This window comes from Manduca sexta, chromosome 21, assembly GCF_014839805.1.
Source record: "Manduca sexta isolate Smith_Timp_Sample1 chromosome 21, JHU_Msex_v1.0, whole genome shotgun sequence".
Taxonomy (NCBI): domain Eukaryota; kingdom Metazoa; phylum Arthropoda; class Insecta; order Lepidoptera; family Sphingidae; genus Manduca; species Manduca sexta.
In genome coordinates this window covers 1,852,059-1,869,374 of record NC_051135.1, presented here as the reverse complement: position 1 = coordinate 1,869,374, position 17,316 = coordinate 1,852,059, and the positions used below count along the sequence as shown (strand labels likewise).

At 33.5% G+C, this 17,316-nt stretch overlaps 2 protein-coding genes across 4 annotated transcripts in view; one reads left to right on the top strand and one right to left on the bottom strand.

Moving 5' to 3' along the window:
* LOC115445581 (homeotic protein antennapedia) overlaps nt 1-17,316 on the top strand; it is a 198,856-nt gene that overhangs the window by 128,752 nt on the left and 52,788 nt on the right. The window lies entirely within an intron of this gene.
* LOC119190075 (homeotic protein Sex combs reduced-like) lies at nt 10,047-14,357 on the bottom strand. The gene is made up of 2 exons (XM_037441126.1): nt 14,078-14,357; nt 10,047-10,964 (listed from the first exon to the last, which is right to left on the bottom strand). Exon 2 carries the CDS (start codon nt 10,809-10,811, stop codon nt 10,047-10,049), a length of 765 nt encoding a protein of 254 aa, XP_037297023.1. The 5' UTR covers nt 10,812-10,964; nt 14,078-14,357.

Genomic DNA, 17,316 nt, shown 5'->3' with positions numbered 1-17,316 from the left:
ATATGGCTCTATTAATTGTTACAGTATTTTAGGGATTTTGTAGCGGGAAAAGCTTTTGATACGGGCGAAGCCGCGAGCAACACCTAGTTAACAAAATAAGGATTGCGCATTGTTTGTATATTATACAAACAGGTACTCCGTTAATACTTATCACTTACAAGGTACCTGCCCTGAGCGTCAGTTTTTTTATACGAGTTTTCAAAGTGAACCTACTGCATCTGATGGTAAGTGGAGTGGTCTCCAATAGAATGTCGACTGACGAGAGATGATTACCCCTGGGCAGTCGACATAATTATGTCGGCCTGTTGGAACTGGATATACACTAGTATCTCGAAATATGACACACTTACGAGAGCCGCTATGGCGGATTTTAGCACCTTGTGTACGGTGGTCGCTAAACGGGCGGATATAAAATATACCCTACCACCAGCAGTTTTAATGCATTTTGAACTCTATTAAATGATAAAAAATACCGTTTTGGGGGCATTGTTTATACATATTAACACTAATCATAACGATGCGTAAGCAGTGACTAATTTGAATAAAATAATTAAAGAGTTCAATCATTGTTGACAGCGAACAACATCTGTCGGAATCGAAACTCCGATGTTCGCAGTAGAAGATACTATCAGTGCGTATTAATCAACAATACGCATAGGTTATAAAGATTATCAACTTGCGCACCTGCTTTGATGACATATATAAAGTGTTATTCTAGAACTACTATAGTCTAGATATTTTTCAGAATACATATATTTTTGAAAATAGTACTTATGCTGTGTTCCAGTTTGAAAGACTTTGCTAGTTGTCTAGGTTGGTAGACTGGCCATGACGCCTTATTGTGACGAGCTCATTTCAGTGCAACCCGAAGGTTTACAATTCAGGATCTGGTTCTTCATACTGTTCTAATCCTTTTACCATTAGGCGAGTATCTTCGCTTCTACATTATAATAGATAAAAGTATATGTTAGAGTAAGACGACTTATAATACACATCTACTACTATCTACTTGCTATTTATTTTGTTAGTGATACAGCTGTATTCCAGAGTTTGCAACAGAGTGGTGCAACCGGGATGATGTCTCTTAATGATCTCATGTGTAAATAAGGTCAGAAATATGGTGGCAGACTTAATCTTCATAACTCTTTACAATATTTATTGTTCTACCTCAAAGCAAATGAACGTACAGTAAAGATGTCTTTAGAGCGTTGGTTATTAATTATCAAGTAACTGACTACCTTCTTAGCGTCCTTACTTCTTAGCGCTCTCAAGAGGTGATGGAGGTACCTCTCATATACTCTTGGCGAGGTAAATGCTCTCAAACGATTATTGTTCATATCAGCTTTACACATGACGCCAACCCGTGACTCGTTTTCATCCTCGCGTGTTGTTGCCTGTCATAGGAGTGATATTGTTTCGGTAATCTTCGTTGTTGTACTAAATCATTTCATTGTTATAGCTGTTTATCGCTACATTCTTATATGTCTTTGTAGTTTTTGTACTGCATCAAATATGCTAGTATGTAGTTGGTGTGATACCACTGTGAAATCTTTATATTATTTTGTCTGTATATTTAATTAGTTATACTAATTCAATCGAGAGCTAAATTAGTTTCGAAACACCCAAACATGAACTTTATTTGCAGATAATAAAGATCAATTTAATAAGGTATGAATATTGTTTCATCTAGTAGAACTTATGCGTCAAATGACATTTACTATGGAAATTGAATTAAACGCTGTAGGCGACATACTCTTAGTAATTTGCACATATTAAAAATGTTATTAATTTTAATTTTAAATAATTTATGTCTTAGTTAAACTTAAAATACAGCCTTTGAAACGCTGCATCTCAATTAACATGTAGGCTAGACTAGATAGTAATTATGTGATAAAATATATGGAATAATAATTTAAAGGCCTATAGTTGAAGGTTTTTGGCACCAAAAAGCCATTTTTGTTAACGGTAACTGATAAGCTTGTGTTTAGTTTTGTTGTAAATTATTTTACGTTTTTTATTGCTTTGAATGACGAGATGTGCTTGTAAAGCCCATCTAACACTTTGAATTACAAAGTATCGCTTTATTAGCGCTTGGCATCTTAATACTTAAGATGTTAAGTCTTATTATTTCCAGTAGTTACACTGGGTACAATGTCCTTCAAACCAGAACACAACAGTGACTGCACACACTTAAAGAAAGTAACTGAATTGTGACTTACGTTTATTCTTTACGAATAACAAAAGACTCAGGATTTCTAATTAAACTACGGGTACCTTGAACACAAAAATAATATACCACTGAACATCAAACTTTGCCTAACGGACCATGCTGGAAGTCATTTAAAGTTAAACCTGGTGAAAAATAGTGGACTCTCACCCTAATATTTTATAGAGGCTAAAAGTTGGCGTCAATAATTGAAGTTGGTATGTCTCAAGGGATTGGGGTTTACCTTATACCCCTCCGGCGGGATACAATTTGTTTACATTCGCGTATGTATTAAATACACCTTATTTTAAATGGCAAAAGGGGAGAAATTAAATGACAGCTTATTAACAATGTTGATTATTTAGAGGATAATATTGTCCAACAATCAATTTTGTTGTTTATGTATAACGAAATTTTTTACATAAATTTAATTGATTTATTTAATTGCAATTATATTTGATGACAAGACATTGAATTAAATAGAAACAGTCGCGACTAATAGCAGCAGTTGTTTAATTTTTTAATTATAATTATTTTGTTTAAATAAAATACATAAAAATCTTTGTCAATCACGTATCATAGTAGCACTAACAAGTCGGTAACATAATTATAATTAAAAGTTATTTATATAACTCTGGTCAGCTAGATGGTCCGACGAGATCATAGAGACGGTAGGCAGAGATTGGTTAAACGTCGCGAAGGATAGAAATAAGTGGTTCTTTGAAGGAAGAATCCGAAGGGGGTACGTACAAAAATAACTTTAAAATAATTAAGTCACTTATTGCATGTTTATTTACCTAAGTATGGAATAAATAAAGCTTTATTATTATTTTATTATATTATGTAACTCTGGACATTCTATATTGACCTTAAATATTTATGTTGTTTACCATTATTTTCGGTTTTAATTACACAAAACCCTTACTGCAAACGAAACCTTAAATCTTAACAACATTAATGAGAAACAAATGACTTGAAATGCGCAAACGCACACGGCCCCATATGGTAGTTACACATTGCAAAGTAACTATATAGCTAAGTATAGGCTATATAAGTCACGGTCGTGTGATTTTGCAAAATCATCGCGGCCATTACTCGAGCGAGCCAACCGCGTTTGCTTCTCACTAATCCTTTTTAAAACTTTATTTTCGAGCCACTCGTGGTTCAGTGGTTTATTTTTGTGAACCCTTTGCATATTTAAAGGTATTGGTCGGACGGGTGCTAGGCGGGGTTTGTAACGATTTTTTAAACGATTGCCGTTTTATCGTATGATATTTGTATGTGTTTTCAGTCTACTATTCTTTATGAAATGAATTTGTTATTTTTGTTTGTGAAAAAGTTTAAATAAAATACTTCTTTGTTTGAGATAAGTCCTGCTTATTCTATGTGAATATAGTTTATTGTCTAGGATAATTGTAAAATGCATTTAATTAATAAGTACTTAGATGACCGAACATAATTGGTTAAAGTAAAATATAATTTGCGCACAAAATTTGTTGTAACTAAATTTACACATATCCATGACTCATGCTAAAGTTATTTCCATACCAAATTATAATATTTTATATATAGATTAATACTAAATAATGCTTCAATATTCTGTCTTAAATACCCAAATATACTTCCTAAACATAGATTGAAATTAGTTTTACCTAAAAAGATAATTACTGGCGAAAAAAACGCAAGCAGTTTTAAGGCGGCGGCCACACTGCGGGCATACCTTTAGCATAATATTATTTGAGTCATAATTTACCGTAGTCGGTCGGAGACCGAACCACTTGATTTATTTATGAACTAACGCTCACTCGGCCACTAATCTTTACTGGAATTTAATTTGTTATTTATTTAGTAATCGCTGTTCGGGATTTCAAACAGGTACGTTTGATGTCAATGTTGGCATAAAATTAGTAATCTAAATGGGTTACTGCTTTGTTCATATAACCAACACATAGTCAATTTGTCATATTATACTGAGATTCAAGTATTGTGTTATATGAGGTTGTATGAGGAGTTTACGATTCAATAACAATCATGCTTGTAATAAGTATTTTTATATCAGTAGGAATCGAACTCAAGACCTATTGGTTACAAAGATGTCATACTATATTGATAGTGTTTTTCCATAAAATCTTGTAGATTAAATTTGTATAGATAATCCCAGGTAATTATACAATTTGTTCTAATGTAAAAAAAAATGCATGTTTTTTACTTTGGGGTAGGATGTACCCTATATGTTAAAACTACATATTCTGGGGTGTACAAATTCCACGCGGGTTGAGTTGTGGGCAAAACAAAGTGATTAAAAATTTGTACAATAAATCCGCAAAATCTTCATATTCGTTTTATAAACCGCTTGCCAGAAATTAATCTGCTTGGAGATTATAAAATTTGCCAAAACATTTGTTTAGTGCCATATGAATCTATAGAGATTAATATCAGAAACGATTTATTATTATATACCTAACTTAAATGAGTTTCCTACTTAGGGCTTAAGTACTGAGGTTAATTAAGTATTTTAACATAAACTTAAGTTTAAATTATATCTTGTGAATTTTGCTTTATTATATTGAATATTATATTCAAAATTACGGAGTACGTTTCAAATGCCTTTCTTGGATATTGACTAACTATTTTTATGGCCGACTCATATATTGCTACTAAAGATATAAGTCAGTTTCTCCTTATTTAGTATATAACAAACACATTCCATACAATTGCACGAAGGTATAATCCGTCTAATGGTGTCGTTGTTTTTGGAATCAGCTGCCTTATATGAACTGCTAAAATAAACCGTATGTTAATAAATATTAGGTGGTTAATAATTGGCATCTGTTTATATACAACCAATAGGTAAAACTGTAGGTGTGGCATTAAGTAAAGGTATTAGTTTTGTATCTCGTAAGGCAGAGACTTCACTACACCTCATAATAGTGAAGTACAAGAAAAATGTCGGCCAGCAAAATGAGACTATCCCTTTACGGCCGAAAAAAATATACCCTGCCTAATAGCGTCCTAACGTTCCACTTATAGGACCCGATATTAAAATTTTCAATAAACCGATGAAACCAAAACATTATAACGTTTTCAAAGTTAAAGGCCGGAGATGGTCAATTACAGCCAAACTATGGATTAATTTATAAGCATCCGCATTCTGTGTGGACTTAGCTTTACATCTAACCTGTTTTATATGGAGTCGCATAGATTAGCATCTTGGGAAACTCAAAACTTTACACATACAAACGGATATTCAATTAAATAAGTTAATGTTAATTAATTTAATAGACATGTAATTTATTTAATTTGTCAGCAATGTGATTAATTATCTATAAAATACTGATGTATGGCTGTAAGCGTTGTTTTGTCCGTTTGCGTGTTACCTTATCTATTAGGAAGTGGGGTTTTAACAGTGAACTAAACCGTGCCCTATTTATTTGGCTTGCAGTATCTATGATAGTCCAAAAAGATTATAGCTGCAGTTTGATGTATGGAACAAGTTTAATTAAAATTTATAAATATCTTTTATTATTAAAATTACAGTATTAAAGCTTTTGATAAAACCTGGCATTAAAATGGTTTTATCAAAGTTTACTTTCGACAAACCCTTATTAGCATGTTATGATGAAACATAATATTTGAATGGTTTGAAAAAAAATGTTAATATTATTTTTCAGAATTAAGCGTTTCTGAATTGTTAAAACACAGCACTAAAGTCGCACAAAAGCTTATAAATTAGACATGATTAACATTTATCATAACAAACGAGTAGAAACAACGTAATAGCAATAATTTAACCAAGATATTGAATTTTAAAGATTTGTATCTCTTAACCGCTATAAACTCAGTTTAACCGTAATTTCCGATAATTCAACTAAGTGATTTAAATTGCACGAATTACACAATGGCGAGTGTAAAACTATTAAAATATCCGTCATATTTAACTAATAATTGTTTCCCTTCACTCTAATAACAAGTTAATTTAACTACATATTACTGTAACTATACTTTGAGTAAGGAAGAGAAATAATAATATTGTTAACGAGGTTTTTCAAATACATCAAAAAGAATTCAATTACACCAAAAAATAACATAATGAATAACTATAAGTAGTATATTTTATTCTTTTTTCTGAAATGTAGAACTGATGTGTTATTATTAAGTTTTACATGAGTTTTGATTAAGTTTTGAGATATATCTGCGCGTATAATTAAAATTATAATCCAAGTATAAATTGATTAAAGCAGTTAATGCAATACAAAAGCTGCTTGATACATATTCAGTGACATGATTGGATAAATTTTAAACAAATACACAAAAATTTAATATTATGAGTTAACGTTTTTTTGAAAACATTTCTGTACCATATGTTATTATAATTGTATGTGTAAAATAAATGACTATATTTTAAAGTAACGAAATATTAATAGAAAATAATATATTTATATACCCTAAGGCATTTAATCTCACTAAACTAGAAAATTATCGAAATTTCAGAAAATACAAACCCGCACTTTTGGGGATATTTGTTATTCATGGATGATTTTTGGCACAATCTTACCAGAGGTAAAGATGAATATGTGATTTAATCTAGTAAAGCAATGTAAAAATTACCCTGTAAGTATTGAATTATTATAAGCCCTCGGTCACGCACTTGGGGCGGTATTCGCGTGACTTTTTACCACCGAACAAGTAAGGGTCGTGACCCGAGACCAAGTTTATTTGCATACCGTTTGCAACTATTGCGATAGTTACTATATAGATAGATAGTTACTTTACTATGTATATTACTGGTTATGACATGTTAAGTAGATAATGTCATATATGCAAGTTTAGGACCGGTTAAATTTAATTAGTAGTGACGGTAGATCAAGGAAACATACATTTAGTATTATTTATTACGTGGCTAATTGTTTTTGGCTGTTCTAATGTTAAATGTGATTTAGTTACATAGGACTTGCGACATAAGAATTTTGAATTAAACAATATTCATTGACTATTTTGTATGTACAGTTACATTTAGTTCATTCGAAATATTATTTTTTATGTCTAAAACAAAGTTAACCGTTAAAAGATCATTTTAGTGAAGAAAAAATGATTGTTGATACGAGCATAGTAGTTTAAAGGCGACTTGAAATTTTGAATGTGTTCAGCAACTTTTGCGAGCGATCGTGTGTCTTCAAATACCTAACTTTTATTTTGTTTAAGGTATTATTGGAATTTTAGTATGTATCTAATATTTGTTCAACTATATGTATACTATGTATTTATTGGTACTGCCATAATCAAGTCGGCTTATTTATGCTCCTAACCAGAGTGCAGTATTACCACTTACATAAAGTTCAATGTTGTAACTATAATAATCGATTACTTTAAATTCTGTCGCAGCTGTATCTCGTTCCATATTTATGATATAATATAGACATAATAATACGATATCATTTTCGTGACATTATATACAATATGCGGTAAAATTAAAGAGTTATTATTTATTGGTTTTCATATTACAGGACAGATACCCTTCAATTTTGATCCGGTTTTGCTGTTCACTCAAGTACAATCTTGTGTGATGAATATAAACATTATTATAACTTAATAAAAGGGCATCCCCTGGTATTTCAGCATATATTTTTAGGCATATCTAAGTCAGTGGTACGAGGAAACTATAAAATGAACGCAACGCAAAACATGCAGTTAAGTAATCGATATTAACCACTATGTATAGGTAATAAGTTGTATATCATATGTAGTATAATAATAATACTTATTCCTGTATTATATAATGTCCCATTGCTAGGGTCTCCTCTACTACTGAGAGGGATTAGGCCTTAGTCCACGCTAGCCTAGTGCGGATTGGGTACTTAATATATTCTTAAAATTCTTTTACAGAACTTTTATGTAAGTTTCTTCACACTGTTTTCTGCCACCGCTAAAGCAAGCGATAATTCACAAAGGATATACACATAAATTAAAACAAGTCAGAGGTGTATGCCCTTGGGTATTGAATCTGCGGACATTCGTCTCAACAGTCCGTTCCACTCATGTCATACTTGGAACTATAAAGAATTATTTCACTGAAACTTGCCAATACAAAATGCAAAAATCTCAGAAAAAAGTTAAGATGCTGATGACATTATGGTAGCATTCATTTCAACGCTTTCTCGCGAAAGTTGAAAAGATACTGAGTTTTTTGAATCACTTGAAACTACTGCATTGCTTTCAGCATATTATTGGGGTCGAGACCACCTACGTGGGCATGGTGTTAGATTTTTTTAAAGTATCCTTTAAATTTAAAATGTTACCCGTAATAAATGCCAGTTATGTTGCAATTAAGTAATTTAGTTTTTACAATGAGTATGTCATAAAAGTATAATTAGTTGTTACGAAGTGTTATTACTATTTTATGAAGTGTTATCAAAAGGTGACCTTTGCAGAATTTCTTATGACATGTAATTTTGTAACTTGCTATAGAAATTATAATTTTAAGTTGTACAAAACAGTTTTAGTCGCTGTCACTTTATTAAGGCTTATGCCTGAACAAACTTTGCATTTTATTCATTGTCAGTTATGGATAGTAGCTTTGTAATAGTGTAACTTCATTGTATGTTTCGTAAATATTATTATCATCATCAGCCTTTTGCAGTCCACTGCTGGACATAGGCCTCTCCCAAAGTACGCCACATAGCCCGGTCTGTTGCTTTTCGTAAAGATATAAAATTTAATACAACGTTTAGTGCATACACGAGCCGTAAGTTATAACTCTTATTATGAATGTATATTCTTTCGCCTGAATACTAATATTGAGCAAAATACAATTTGTTATTATCTGTTATAAAGCACAAAAAATATTTTAAAAGTGTTAAGCTGTACGTTGAATATACACACAGATTTAATCACATTCATTCAACTCCACATCTCATTGTTTATGTCTTCGAAAATTGTGTCGCAATTAAAAATAATGCTCTTACATTCTTGCGAAAACTGTCGCACGATGCATTAGAAATTAGAAAACAAATATACGAGCCAATTAAAATTGCCTTCTCAAGGTCACGTCGCGGCGGTTTTGTGTATTACTAGAAACAATAAAATCACAGAGATTTCCCGGAACACTGGGTTGGCGACATCTGCGCCTGTCTTTATCTTGGGACATCTACAAGTGACAGTCCGTGTTAAAACATTGTTTCGCATTTTGAAACCACTCTACATTTAATTCAAACGCTAATAATAGTTCTAATTCTGTTTGGTTTTAACCTCCCAACCCATTATTTCTTTAAGGTTTAACAAATAAAATTCGATACGGTAAAGAAAAAACGTCTCCGTGATTGTTCCCAAATATCAATTTAAAACAGATTAAGTATAAAATAACCAGTGCCCGTTCAACACCAGAAGGTTAGGATCCGTCAAATCAATTGTCACTGTGACTACGCACTTTCCTCATCATTAGGATCCGAGAAGAAAAAAGGCTTCGGTGGTTCTGGCGTACGCGCTCGCCAACAAAACCATTATGCCCTATTATGAACACCATCCATCAGCCGAGCATATCGAACCAGCATTAATGCATGCTAATGCTTTATAAATAGATATATAATTTGTTTTGTCTCCACCTCGACATCCAATTGATGGATTGTTTTATTTATATTACATCAAACTGTTGATTTTTTACCAAAGGCGTGGCCGCGGTTGCTACTATTAGTTTAGAGGATGCCGAGTTTATGATTTCACGCCGCCAGTAAAAAAGTGTGAATCGAGCCATTTATAACATTGATTATTCTCGCAGTTGAGTAATCATTTGCACCGGAACGCACACCGTTATGTTCCTACGCACAAATTATAATGATACAAAGGATCACTTACTTTGTCCAAGATGTACTCGTTTCATCCAAGGATATATCTGCGGAGGGTTCGCCTGGGCGTTGCCGGAGGTTTTGGAGTTCTTCGTGTTGGAACTGGAATTGTTGGCGTCGTTGCTGTCATTGCTGGATGTGCTCGAAGCAGGACTCGAGATGTTCTGATTCACACTAGCTTTGTGTTCCACTGGCGACGCTATCGGAGTCGTCAATCCCAATTTTGTGCTCGTACCACTAGAATTCTGTCCGACGGTGCCAAAACCAGGCGAAGTTCTTCCCGGGCCGGAAGACGTAGACAGGTCCTGTGGTGACGCAACGCCCGTAGTCGACGTGGAATCGGCAAATTTACAACTGGCTCCAGTCGCTTGAGTGGGCGGAGTCGACATCAAGTTGGGTGATAGCGCTCCGGGGCTCGCGTTCGAATGTTGATGCATATGACTCGCCGTGCTGCCGAGCCGTTGTGGATGTAATTGTGTGTAATCTATCATCGTTTGCGGCTGCATGTGAGCCCCTGTTGCGGGCGTTGCATACGGATGTTGTGGGTAATGATGGCCCACTTGCGGCGGTGAGTAGCAAGCATTAGGATAAGCTGACGCCGCCGCGTTTGGATTGTAATAGTCGGCTCCCGGCGTCGGTAGTCCGGGATGGCCTGTTTGTTCCACAGGCGTGCCTGTACGTCCAGGCGCCTGGTTCCCGTAACACGAGGCCAGGGAATTGACGAACTGGTAGGAGCTCATCCCGGCGTTGTAATTTAGGTCGTTCATCGATAACAGATTGTTTGGCTGTCGTTGTGAAGATCACTATATAGTTTTCATGGTACAGACAAGCGGTGAATGGTCTAGTCGGACATGTTAAGTGCTACTGATGTCCGCAGGCCGGTTCAATTGTCCCCGCCGAGTGGAGCTTGATTGATGGACCTGTGATAAAATGAGACACATTAGTTGGTCAAGTGTGTCGCCTCGTTACTTGTGATAAATGTTGTATCGCGTTGTATCTTAAGTGTTTGATTTCAAAATTATGCGGATATGTTAAGAGCAGTTCACATGTTCCTACTTAAAGAATATTTTAAAGTTCGTCGGTAACTGTCTTTGGTATAAACTTTTTATTGCTTTTGTAAATGTTGGACATGAACATAGTACATTTTTGTTGTTAAATGAATCGACATTAGATATTATGACATTATCCCATATTCCTGAAATTCTATTCATCATTGAGCAACAAAATATAATTAACCAATCACCTAATAATGTATCTATATTTGCAAAATAAATTGATTGATTGATTGAATCCGCATTTAAGTAAAATTATAGATTCGTTTGCAAATTATATGCTTAGTACTGTTGTCTACAAATATTTAAACATACACATACACGTAGACTTATTTTTATACTAATATAATTTCTACATATTTTTTTGATTCGAACACTTAAACTAAACTAAAACAACGCACTTTGAACTTTCCCTCTCACATTAAAGGTAGGGGGTCTATTCTAAAACAATAAATTAATATGGGGATGGTGACTTCCTAAAGCGCAGTACACATGTCAAGTCAAGTGCTGAAAAAATTCCGACTGCGCCACGTGGTAGGGCTATAAAAGTGTCCGCTGAGGTTTATGAGTGTAAGCGGTAGGCCGAATGTGACTTCGCCGGATTTATGTACGCCGCTCGGTGCATACATCTTTATGAGCAAATTAGCAGTCATTGTGCACTCGATTTATTTCTCGCGTTTGCAGTGAGTGATAAATGTGTGAATTTTTGTAGTATGTCTAATTGTTGGTTTGATTATCGAACATAATTTTTCTTTTCGGAAATATTTATGAAGGTTAAATGCTTTTGTTGTGTTTTATCTTGCGGAAAAATTATATAAAGCAAAGTCGATCGGATGATCTTATAAATATAATGTAATATAGTTATTGTACGATGAATAAGTAAATGTATGTAATAAAATAATCTTTAGGAAACTTCGTGATGAGCTTCAATAATTATAAGCTTATCTAATAATCTGTTCTTTTACATCTCAGTTATAGTTCACGATACATTATAAATTTTAGTTTCTATTGAAATACAAGCAAACTATAATTCAAAAAATATTTTATGATATTGCATAAAAATAACAGAATTCGTACATAATATGTATAGAATTCTTTCATAGCGTTATTTACTTTATTCTATACAGTGACCAAACATATTTATTATATTACAGAGCATACTCCTAAGAAAATAAAGTTGCGAGCAATAAATAACGTAAACTGCAGTTTCCACCGATAGGCAAAATAAACTCGACAAAGTGTTTAAATAAAGATACCACGGCAGATCGAATTTACCGTACATTTTATCTATGATCTACATTTTTGAACCGTGAACAATATTTTGCAAATAAAAATTTGTTTGAAAGCGATTTCATCACGAAATAATGTATTAGGCCTAAATATGATCAAAGAATGTTATATCCAACACATCGTTAAATAGTTTCAAGTTTCGTTTAACTAAAGAGCAATATTTTCAAAACTTTTATAACAAAACTCAAAGAAAAGTAGAAAGAAACTGTTCATTGTTTATTAAAACACAAAAGGGTAGTCTTTCAAAAATGTCAATAACACTTCATTAATCTCAAGTGGCAAAAGCTATTTATTATACTAGTCAGTGGAAAACGATCGAAGAAAAACTTTCACCTCTGAGCTTTACAAGCGAGGCTTTCACCGCTTTCAGCTTCAAAAGCGAAGAGATTTGATTTGAACTTTTTAAAGTAAATATTTAATGAACTTTTAATGATTGGAAGTACCTATTACTTTTGGTTTTTAATTCAAAAATTTTTAAATTTGTTAATAGGCAATTTATTAAAGATTACTTATATTGTTATATTATCCTTTATGTAACTAGTGTTTCATGTATGTACCTAGTAAAAAAAATATATAAATTTCATAGAGAGAAAAGGTCGTATACCTTGTGATGTAGAAGATTTTGGACTCTACATAATATATACAACATAATGAAATCTAGAGATCATCTATATTTTATACACTTAAATATAATACATAGTATAAATATAGTATATAAGCCAAATAAGCCTTACATTAAAAGTTTAAATTTACCAATTAAAAAACATTTTAGGCAAAGATTTAAAGACTGACATTCTAAGTGAAGTACTCGTATATTTTTACAAACCGCAATTGTAAACTAAAACAGTCAGTATATTTTAATTATTCGTCCTCTACAAAATGACATCTAAACACATGTGCACAGTTTATTTCGGTTTTAGAATTTTTGTCGCAGCCGTCCGGTCCGCATTAAATGGGCCGAACGATTTCATTGCGTTTTTTTATTCTTGTTTTCTCAAGTTTTATTCCCAGACGTCCTTTGATGAGGGAACATGTTTTGGACGACTGTTTTAATTTTACTTCGTATCTTACAATGCTTTTGTTGTGTCGTGTTCGATTTTGTTCTAGCTCAGTTTGAGCGGGCGTCAGTTGCAATTGCTTTTTAATCAAGGTCGGGAAGGATTTATTTTGGAACATTGGATGTATGAAGTTTTCTAAAAACTGATTCTCGTGTAAAATACTGTTGAAAATGTAATTAATATCTGTTTTGAGAATTTTCTTGCTTTAGAGTCTTAGTGTAATTGTTTCACGACTTGCAATCTCTGATTTATGGCTTGCAATGCAATTTGTCATGAGCCACAAATCAATTGAAACATTTAATTATTTCCAATCAACATCGGCTATCGACGTGGAAATATGAATCCTGTTCGCACTGCATTCTTGTTTGTTAATAGACCACTAAATCTAGTTTAATAACTGGTAATGCGGAAAGCTTGCGGGATATAATAACTTTTAATGTCCCGCGTCAAGTGGACATTTGAAATCCACCGCGCTCCAAGAGATTTACTGCGATACGCTTTGATTTTACGACATCGCGCCTTTTCAAACAATATCAATTGGATATAATTTTCTATAGACAGATTGAGCCGTATACATGATGTTAGAGTTGGCAAATATATTTTTAATTCTAGTATTGATGCATAGATACTCACTCCAATATGAACTTTTAGAGTGATCGAACAGCAACCGATAACTGTACAGTATCACAAAAGTCGAAACACAAACATCCCACAATTTAAAGTTTTCCAAACACTTTTCACAAAATGAGCAATAAAAAAAATAACAATGAAACAATACGAAAAATGCTGGCCGTAATAAAAAATAAAACTTTCGAAAATCGTGTGCGTACGAATTCCGTAAACTTCGGGTGCGTATCGTCGCGGCGGAAAACGGCTCGTGTTTTCCCGGCGTTCGAGCGTCGAGTGCAGTGCGCGTCTGACGATGAGGTGAGCGGTTGAGTTGACGCGGCGTCAAGCGAGCGGGCGGGGCGGGGCGCGGCGCGGCGGGGCGGGCCGGCCGCACCTGAGTCTCGCGCCACGTGTGCGCGCCCGCTCCCGCTCCCGCTCCCGCTCCCGCTAGGCTCGTTCGATTAGTGTAATTAGGGTATACCGTCTCTTCACGTATCCGATTTCAATGGTGCGATTGATGATTATGGATGGTGAACGATCTGACGTGATTGTGTTGTGCGATTTTTCTGTGTTACTATTGTGATAGTGTGCTGTTTTGATTTGTTTGAATTTTTTTTTAAAAGTTAATTTTTCTTTTATAATACTTTATGTGTTAGGTATTTAAGTATACACGTGAGAACTATTTTTAAATTTTATTTTAAGAACGTTTAATATTTACGCAGCTGTAATTATTTGTGTCGTAAATATATTTCTACTGTAAACTACAGTAAATATATACCAGCATGAAGATGCTTATCGAAAATTCAATGAAAAATACCTTTTACAAAAAGGGGTCTCAAACAATTCGAAGTTTTAAACCAACGTACCGACCATAACTTATTCGGAGTGTACAAACAGTCAATAATTAACATAGAAATACAAAAATAAGTAGTTACAAATGTCTTAAACGGTACTATAAGTCATCATACGCGGTCGGCAGTTAATACAAGTCTAGATGGACGGACAACCGCCATGCATCACGCGTGACGCGTTCTGACGTACCAGCGCGGAATAAATATTGCCGACTGTACTTTAATGCATAACTAGAACTTTTTTCATAATTACATGCAATCTTATACTAATGTTTGTAATGAGAGAATATGTGTTATTAAAGTTCATGTAAGTGCGTGATTAATATTAGTAATTGATAGCTTCTTTGTTATCAGACATGCGGAGTGTAAGAGTGTTTAATGTGTTACAGTTAGGGGTGCAATAATTGAGGTTGTGTTGTTAGTTTCTATTGAAATAACAAAGGAATGAAGGTTTCCAAATACTCATAATAATTCAATCTGAATTTAAGTCTGAGATTTTAATACTTCTACGTAAAATATCGTTATGAATTATCGAAAGGTCTACTGGATCAGGTATAATACTTGTTATTGATATATCAGGTCGGAAACTATATAGCCTTTTCGATAACCACGTAATTTAATAAAACGTAATTTTATTCCATTTGATTTATTTATATAATTGTGACGACCCTTCAGCATTTTTTTAAGAAGTCTAAAAATATTGATAATTAAAACTCTTTAAGAGTAAATGAAACTATTCCTTAAATAAATGAAACTTCAGGGGATACGAATGAATAAAGTCTATGTAAACATGGGAGCCATCGTTAAATATGTTTCATTTATTTCATTATTTTTAGTTTATAATTTAATGAGGCAGGCTGAATCGCGATCTTTATAGTGAGATTTAATCTTGATGCTATTAAGTAGATGCACTTAAGCGCGTTTAATTATAATTAAGTGTTGATGATACTGACTCTTGCATATTATGTGGCCACTTGTTATTTCGTACTCGCGTTATGTAATTAAATACAAATATATCAACAGCTGTAATTTTAGTTTAATGATACGAAGCTGGCTTTTGAATTTTTGGAAGGTTGTATGTAATTATATTGCTGGATAAAGACCTTTCTTCAATACTTAGACTCATTGTTCTGTGTTGCATTGCCGTTAGTTTGTTAGGAGTCCTAGTTTTAAGTTCTCTATGAGTTCTTCAATAGACTGCAGTTATGAAATGTTTTATATTGAGTGCAAATATAATAAAATATAAAGTGTATTCTCATAAATATACTTACAATTTATTGTTATCAATAGAATAATTTCAGTTTATTTTACATAAGCTTTAATTCTACTAGAAGAATATAAATAAAGTATATATCACGAAGTCAGAAACATCCAATCCCTAACATAAACACTTGCTTATATATCGGTGCCTATTATTACATTCCATAAGTTATAGTGAAAGCCACAATCATAAGATCTATATTACAATTAAAACGACATTTTTTTTGACAAAAGCTAAATATGTATATACCTTATTCCTTTGTTACATATGTCAATATACCGCTAAAAGCAACATATATCTCACAGAACACACAAACATCAGTTTATCATCCATTTCGAAGCTACCTCCAACACAAACACCGATGCATCATAACGTTTCATTCTAATACGGCAATGATAACGCCCCTTCGCGTAATAGCCGCCACTTTACACTGAAGGCAGTAGTTTGCTGCTTTGAGATGCAATCGAACTTCTATGCTAACATATTCATGTATTCGACCCACGGTAGAAATGCGATGTACTGGGATGTATAGAATTGTACTTTCGGAATTCTGATTGAATTTCAGTAATCTTTATTTTGTATTTGGTGTTGCTTCGTTGATGATTTTAGGCAGTAATAGTACGGTTAATATTCAGGTAGTTTAATGAATTAAGTTGCGGTTAATATAAAGCGTGATATATTAAACATTGTCGTAATTATAAAATAAAAACAATTTCGAATGTTTTGTAATTTGTTGCCACTGATCATTTGTGAGAGCACGTGCATTGTCCGAACTATATATATTTACTATACAGAAAGGATAATACGCGAAAACGAATGACCAACAATGAAATTAGTTCGACGTCGTTTTGTACGTTGTCTGAACTTTTAAACAATGACACGCAGTGAAATAAAGTAAATTAATACCGCTATGACCAAGACACGCTGTTTCCGCGCTAGCCACACGTTCTATTTAAAACTGTGGATATTTATCTCCCAAAAGACACCTTCCCTATGTCCCGCGGGTTACAAAATTTATTACAACTTAATAATCAGCCGGTTACGCGCGACAACACGCACATGTTGCAAGATTAACTCAGGCAACTCAACTCACTGAGTCAGTGTAATTTACGACTTTAGGGGTACGTTGTACCTGTTTATTTTACGAGATG